This window comes from Leptidea sinapis, chromosome 2 (genome assembly GCF_905404315.1).
Source record: "Leptidea sinapis chromosome 2, ilLepSina1.1, whole genome shotgun sequence".
Taxonomy (NCBI): domain Eukaryota; kingdom Metazoa; phylum Arthropoda; class Insecta; order Lepidoptera; family Pieridae; genus Leptidea; species Leptidea sinapis.
Genome location: NC_066266.1, coordinates 9,923,117 through 9,931,567, shown reverse-complemented (window position 1 = coordinate 9,931,567; position 8,451 = coordinate 9,923,117). Strand labels below are relative to the sequence as shown.

At 35.9% G+C, this 8,451-nt stretch overlaps 1 protein-coding gene and 1 non-coding gene across 4 annotated transcripts in view; both read right to left on the bottom strand.

The window, feature by feature from the left end:
* Positions 1-520: 520 nt before the first annotated feature.
* LOC126971574 (activating signal cointegrator 1 complex subunit 3) overlaps positions 521-8,451 on the bottom strand; it is a 64,244-nt gene continuing 56,313 nt past the window's right edge. For all 3 annotated transcript variants that reach the window (XM_050817889.1, XM_050817906.1, XM_050817897.1), the window contains 4 exons: positions 5,585-5,869; positions 4,236-4,370; positions 2,476-2,671; positions 521-700 (listed from right to left, as the gene is read on the bottom strand). In XM_050817889.1, coding sequence (XP_050673846.1) covers positions 555-700; positions 2,476-2,671; positions 4,236-4,370; positions 5,585-5,869 — 762 coding nt within the window. In that variant the 3' untranslated portion in view covers positions 521-554. The remainder of the gene's footprint in view (positions 701-2,475; positions 2,672-4,235; positions 4,371-5,584; positions 5,870-8,451) is intronic.
* LOC126978207 (U1 spliceosomal RNA) lies at positions 7,864-8,026 on the bottom strand. The gene has a single exon (XR_007732538.1). It is a non-coding gene; the product is annotated as a U1 spliceosomal RNA (small nuclear RNA).

The window sequence follows — 8,451 nt, the reverse complement described above, 5'->3', positions numbered from 1 at the left end:
TTAAATAAAATATATAATAACATTAAGTTTAAGATAATTAAATAAAGGAAATAAAAAAAACATGAAGCAGACCTCTTGTAAGAAGATCATCCAGCCACCACCATCCAGTCGCTACCTGCTTGACGCAACAGGCTGCTTAAAGGGGCGGTCGATGGAAACAGTGGCTGTTTTCTATCCTCGATCAAACGGCTGATTGAATCCTGTCAGAGGGCTGCCAGCTAGCAATCCAATATCCATGTGGGTAACTCTTGCCCGGCCGCGTGTAGCTGCACTACAACTGCGCTCATCACTTTGAGACATTCTTATGTTAAGTCTCATTTGCCCAGTAATTTCACTAACTACGGCGCCCTTCAGACCGACACACAATAATGCTTACACATTACTGCTTCACGTCAGGAATAGAAGCCGTTGTGGTACTGTGCAAAGGAGCCTGGTGATTCGCATTCTCCATGCTTTCAGTTAGGTTCGCATTTATATTTGACAATAACTGAAATGGCATTGGCAAAAGTAAGACACAGAAAACAGTATAAACAATATATAATTTATTATACAATTTATTCCAACAACAATTTATCTGGTTCATACGCTCGTTCTACAGTTTCTGGTGGTATGGCGTCAATAATTTCAAAATGAAGATCGTATTGTTGATCGAGTCCCAGGTAGCTGTCGCTCATTATGTATATGGTGTAGATGATACGACCTGTAACAATACTTATATTTAAAAATTTATGAACAAAGCGGGACTCGAACAGAACTCGTGACTCGAACTGAGCCAACCGTTCGAGTGACAGTTCGTTAAAAGGCATAAAAGGCATTTATTTTCTCAAAATTGATTCCTTTAGAATTCTTTTTGATGTAATTTCTTATACTACTACATACTACTACCGCTTCGGAAACAAATGGCGCTCTGAGAGAGAAGAAGCGGCGCAAGAAACTCTCCCAGCATTCTTTTTTTGCAATAAAAATATACAATATTGTACAGTCATTTCTATCGCTATAAAATAATCACAATCTAGTCCCAGGCTGTCCGATCATTTAGATATTCAGCAGTGGAGTAATAGGATTTACGACAGAGTCATTTTTTTTTATAAAACATTTAAATTTATTTATAGATAATGCCTGAACAGTGGCTGGGTTAATCTTGGTATGTCTTCTTCAACCCTCAGGTTGTGGCTCCATCTACAGGATCTACTTTACAGTTAATAAGCTGCTCAACACCAATATTGGCATATTAGGAAATTGACTTGAGATGTCTTTCTTTCAATTAATCTAAACAATTTGTTATATTTTATATGATCCCATATCTCATATCACTTTATAATTATTATTTAAATTAATATATTTTCCAAATTTAAATTTTGGTTACAAATTGAATTTGTTCAATTAATCCCAAACAATTTATTACTTTGGGCTTGCATTGTAACAAAGAGTAGATAATAATTAAAAGATATGGACGCACATATAAATGCAGTTGTAAAAAAGTAATATTTCATTGGTTAAAAGTTTTAAATTACAATGATACAGAAAAACTTATAAATGTAGTATTAAACTAAAAAACAATAATTTTAATTATTATACCAACGTTAGCAATTTTTCTTATCTTACTTAGCACAAACACATACACGCACATCCATACATACAAACACATACACCCAAATTTATTTTATTTTTATTTTGTACTATTTATTATAGGGGAAGAGACTGGACCTCACGACACAGGGAATCCTAGTGTGAGGCCAGAATACTTGTAAAAATAAAGTTACTTACTATAAACCAACATATACTTTGTACCAGATATTTTGTAAATCTATGTAACTAATATGGTACTGCAATAAATTATTCTTATTCTTACATATCATACAAGAAGAAATAGAATCTTTTGATGCTACTGATGATTAACAGGAGCGTTTCCGAAATTTGGTGTTTATCGAAAACACAGGACGAGGCCTGGTATTTTGTCTGGATTTAGCGAAGGCCGTGAATCGTGTATGGCACAGGGCGTTTTTCTCAAAACTTCCATCATTTGGACTTCCCGAGGGTTTGTGCAAGTGGACCACCATTTTCCTCACTGCGCGCACCTTACAAGTCGTGACCCGTACGCTGACTTGTCTTCCTCTTCCATAGTAAAAACGACATTGGTATACACGATAGCGATAGAAGTGAAAACTTAGAACTTTTAGTATTAAAATTGGAGTATGTTTAAAAACAATTAAATTATTAATTTTATTATTTTCGATAATATATTAATCAAAAAAAAAAATACTATTTCAACAATGCACAGTAGTTACACAACACGTCAGCTGTATAGCTACAGATATACTGCTATAAGTATTTCGGTGAATCGATGACGCGAACTCACGAGATATATTTTTTTAATTTTTTATTTATCGTATGCGCCAGTAAGATTATAAGATTATCCCCTACCAAAGAAGCTTTCACTTCAAACAATTTATAGGCGACATCCTGAAATCTCACCTGTGTTAGAAGGCGTATAGAAGGTAATCTGCGCGGTGCCTCTCGGCGGCGTTCGTTTGAGCGCGTGTAGTTCCCCGTACTCCACGGTGCCGAGTGTGACGAAGTATCCCTCGTTCTTGGCGCGCGGGAATCTGGGACACATGACGGAGTTCGGGTTACCTCCGCGACGGTGCATCTCCAACACTAGCGTGTACTCCTGGTAGCATTCCAATATGAAAATGATAAATTATTAGTTCAATAGGCTCTGAAAAGATCACTGGATGATAATGTCTATAATAATTCAAGTTTGCACGTGATTATTCGCACAACACGCAAATCACTTCATTCATATAGGTCAAGGAAATCACACATATGAATGTCATAAGCTTCCTGCTCTTTTGAAATTTACCATAACTTAGGAAAAGATTGAATTTTAATGAGAAACATATAATAATACTAATTAGCGCCGTAGCTGGTGAAATTACTGGGCAAAAGAGACATCATATGTCTCAAGAAGACTTACGAAGAATTACGAAGTAATGAACTTTAAAACATAGTTTATAAACGTACAAATTAAATTTGTAACCAAAATTAATGAACGTGGCGAGACTCGAACCCGCGACCTCCGCGCGGGTTTCGTCCGAGCGCTCTTCCAACTGAGCCAACCGTTTGGAGTACTCATGGGTCGTACATTTTAGTATATCTTATTCAATTCTCAGTTTGTGGCTCCATCTACAGGATCTTCTCTATAGTTGATAACCTGCTCAACCCCCATAATTGCATATCAGGAAACTGACTTGATATTTTTAGATTTTTAAAATATTGGAATATATTTGTTCAAAATTGGATATCATTCATTTTCTAACAGACAAAAACTACCTCCGCCTACACTTGAGAAGAACGGGCGTCAGAATCTTTGTAGGATTCTTTTTATTTTTAAAATTTGTTACCGTCATTTTTAAAATTTAAATAGCCTGAGGGCAGTCGCTCCAATCAATCAAAAATCTGTCATTTATGTTATAAACAATTTGTTAGTTTTATAGTATCATTACATACATTTTCAAAAATATACCTATTGAGAGGCAACAGTAAAAATAATGTTTCTTAATTTTTTCTCTTACCGATTCTTTAGGACCTAAGTTGTATATCATGTAAGAGTTGCAAAACCTAATATACAATATAGAATCCTACTATTTAAGGTGTCTAACTACTATTATTTTAAAAATATAATATAGTAGGCCAAACTACTATCTTTTATCAGCATACAGAGCGCATATTTTCTTTATAGAGGAATAATATTGACACACTTTTTACACAAATTATCTTGCCCCAAGTTAAGCATATATGCCTGTGTTATGGGTTACAAGACAACGATATATTTAATACAATATACTTACTTAAACATACATAAATTCATATAAACATACATAAACACATTTAAACATCCATGACTCGGAAACAAACATCCATATTCATCATATAAATGCTTGCACCTACCGGGATTCGAACCCGGGACCTCTAGCTTAGTAGGTAGGATCGCTACCCACTCGGCTATACAGGTCGTCCTAAAGTGTATTGATGAGCGCAATAGAGTCAGTATCGGTCTGATAAAAGCAAAGTTAATGGTGTTTTGTAACAAAATTAAAAAAAGCAGTAAAAATATTAATTGAAGAATTGTTTTAAGAATATATTTATATGTATGGATTACCTGTCTATTGTTTTTTTATTTTTGATCTACAAAAAAAATGGCAGCCCTATATCGGAGGTATGGAAGTACTGACCTGATCAGCATGTAGGGGTATCCACTGGTCTCTGGTCATTGGCTGGCGCACGGGCTTTTGTTGTTCTCCGTCGCTGTCGAACCATAACCCACGGACAAACAACTTTATGTCTAGCGTAGGTAGGTCGTTAATTGCCTGAAATTATGGACCAAAATTTATTAGGTTCTTTAAAAGGCGTAAAAGGCATTTATTTTCTCAAAATTGATTCCTTTAGAATTATTTTTGATGTCATTTCTAATAACTACTACCGCTTCGGAAACAAATGGCGCTCTGAGAGAGAAGAAGCGGCGCAAGAAACTCTCCCAGCATTCTGTTTTTGCGCTCTTTTCAATAAAAATATACAATATTGTACAGTCATTTCTATCGCTATACAATAATCACAATCTAGTCCCAGGCTGTCCGATCATCTAGATATTCAGCAGTGGAGTAATAGGATTTACGACAGAGCCATTTTTTATAAAACATTTAAATTTATATATAGATAATGCCTGAACAGTGGCTGGGACCTTATTATAGAGGTGTATACATTTACCCTTAAAGCTATTATGTATCTTATGAAGCCTACTAGAATTAGTTACAAGCAATTCTAGTGTTATAATAATGAAAATCATTATAAAGAGCAAAAAGGTGACGATTTTTGTGAACGTATATTAAGTTTTCATAAATGTACTGACAATGAACAGTCATAATATTTATTTCTTAAAATTTTTCTTTGAGAGACTGTCTATAACCAAGCTGATATATAGCACGAACAGCTCTTTTTATGCATAGATGTGTAAGAGAAATGCATATTGATAAACAGTAAAAAGTTTATTTCGGAACAATGACACAAGACTAAGGCTGAGATCTATAGACCGTACTTAGACTTTGCACGGACTATGCTTACGTAAAACTTACCACTGATTAAAGGCATAAAGGCATTTATTCATAGTGCTTTTTATCTTTGTGGAAAAAACAATATTGTAATAAACAAGGTATTAAATACAACTGGCATGTAATTAAATATCATTTAATATTATTTATATGTAACTGGAGATTTTTTTTTTTTTATTTTAAAACTAGTATATAAATTCAAATATATTTAATGTTCGTCCATTGGTTGTGTTCAGTAGACATAAGAGGCTTGGTAATTGACAAATGACAAAAATTCTCCCTGATTTTTAGTTTTATGAGTGTTAAAATGTCAAAAAAATGAGGTGGACAGTTGGCCTCTACTTTGAGCAATGCACGCACACTATCACATGATATATGACATATAGTCGGGAGAGTGAGACGTGGCTTGTCACGCACATTAAAGTAATTAAAAAAAAAACTTCCAAAAGTTAAGTAGAACTTAAGAAGCTACCAACCTTATATATCTGCTCAATTTGGTTTTCATCAAACTCCCGCCGAAGATACCTCGCCAGTCCCTCGTAGCTCCTCATGGACACCTTCAGACCGTTGAGCACAGTACACGGCTTGTTCGTGTCCCTAGTCATCTGGGTGAACATGTACAGATGCTGCGGCTCGATGTGCGGCAGAGTGGTCAAGGGTGAGTCGGCGGGCCAGCGCGCTTGCACGATACTCTGCATCAACATCTGACAGGACAGACACACAGACAGCCAGCCGTGTTCCGCCGACGTGTCTATCATTGCCTGATTAATGAGCGAAATAAAACTTTAGTAATGCTTAAAAATTCACGTACAATAAACAACTACACACATATTCATACTCAAAATTTGTCTGAAGCATAACTGCCTATGCGTCTATTAGGCAGAATTTCCATTTAGTTGTGTTTCGACCGCGCTTTGAATACAACGCCACGCCAATTAATATATCCAAACTTAAAAGGGATGGAGTGTCTTATTTCAGGCAAGCGACCCTTTAAACAAACAAAATTGTGTAACTTGACGTTTTTAATAATTTGTCTAAATAATTAAATTTAAATTGCTAAAACAAAATACATCGCACCATGATCAATGAGCTTCTTATGAGCGTATACAAAAACTGTGAATGTTTTAATGTTATCTGTACAAGTTAATGCAGTAATAGTATCCGAGTAAGCTTGGCGGAAGTCTGTATTTTTAATAGCTTAAGTTTCATCAACGCCCAAACGTTTTCAATTGGGTTTGCGTCAGGAGACTGTGGGGGCCACTCTTATACCTCAATGCCGTTTTCGTGTTTCCACCCGGTGCATAGGCAACTTGGGTTTTTCATGATCCATTTGGTCTTGGGAACAGCTTTCGTACAGATAGTAATAATGCTTTCTGATGTATTTCGTTCATCTTTACAGCAATAGGAGCAGCTGTAATCAAGTACAAATTTCCAAAACCCCTTTCTGAGAAGCATGCCCAAACAAACACCTTTACCGGGTGTAACAGTTAACAGTGCGTTTGACAGTTCCTTCGACAAGCCTGTTCATCATCAGCAGTTTACCAAGCACGACGTGTTGTCCAAAACGACGCTTCGTCTGAAAAGATTATCTTGTACCAGTGGCGTTCCTTGTTTGCACGAGTCCAGGCCATTCTATTTTCAATGTGCTTTATTGAGAGGAGCGGTTTCTTCAATGTGCTTCGATATTTTACCTTATTCGCAACTAAACGTTGTCTAATTGTAGCTAGAGATATATTTAGTCCTATTTTCTTCAGTTCTTCTTATGCGGATCGTAAAGATGTGCGTGGATATTCTCCTCGGCTTGTGGTAGGTCATCGACGTGTTTTGCTACCCAATATCGGTCCACCAACTAGATTACGAACGCCTTACACTTTTTCATTACCTTTGCAGCCTGAGCGCGCGACATTTTTGGTCCTTTGGGATGCGAACAAAGAAATACGGCATCATAGAGGGAAGTATACGCAGCACTCATCTAGGGAAACATACGCTCTTTGCGAACGCAAGTACTGGTTACGTTTTTTATGGCATTGAAGGCAATATTTTGAGCAATCTGCACATATTTAATTTTTTTTAAATCTTCGAATATATTATTTTATCCTGGTCACGTTCGTGTCACACTGGATTTCAACCAACCTCGAATTTCCTGGGGTTTACTTGTTAATTGTTTTATCACTTTTATATTTTTCAGCTTCACCGTTAAGTTTTGCCTTTATCCATAAAAATAAAACTAGAAACAAAATATATAGGGTTAACATACGGATGTCTTAGTAGTTAGTACTCAGTAAGTCAGCAGACTGAATTGGACTTCACTTTCGGCTACTGAACAATAATTATATTAAAACTAGCTGAACCGACAGACGTTGTTCTGTAGATAGTCAAAAAAATACTATTTTATAGGAATTTGCCAATAATATTTCAAAACATCAAGAATTATTTCGTAAAAAATTCTCCCTGTTGTTATAATGAAATTGTTTCACAGCGGAACCGTGCGTCACTAAATTGTCTCATAGAAAATATATCCATACAAAACAAATATTGAAAATAAAAATAATTATAGGTCCCAAATTGAAATAAAAACTATCCTCTCTCTACTCTCAAACTGCACTCCATGAAGTAATCCCCATTAAAATCAGTTCATTAGAATTTAGATTAGGAGTCCATCGCGGACAAACAACGTGTCATGTTATTTATATATATTAAGATAAGTAAATAATATTATTATGTAATATCATATATAAGTATTTTATTTTGTATTGAGGGGACAGCGCGTACGCAGTCCCCGCTACCAAAAATTATGCGTCCGAGTTATCCGCATTAGGGATAATCACAGAGGTCAACCCATCCGCAGTGCAATGAATGGGCCTCGCTCTGGGGGAACCGCCTTCTTGATCACGGTATCCCCTACGCCAGGTAAGTATGCTAAAACTTGGCAACTCGACGAACCTACGTTTAGCGAAACAGCACTTATAGCGCGTTGCCGAAAATAGTGTTAACTGATATAGCGCCATCTATCGGATAGGCATTGAAGTGTTGAACTATGCTCTCCAAGCTGTGATACGGACCCTTTATCATATTGGACATTTTTCAATGTACAATTTCGAAATAAAAATGTGATTAGATATTAACAGAAATATATTTAGTTGTCGTTAGATGGACAGACAAGTTTAGCAATTGTATTAAATGCGGCTACCAGCAACTTCGACCAAGTATTCGTATCAACCATACCGTTAAATAGAATTTCTTACAATTGGTAAGTAATGGTTTTTAATAATTTTGAGCAAAACTTTAATCCATTTAAATTCCAATAGTCCTCGTTCCGGACATCAGCCCAACAGACAAGAAA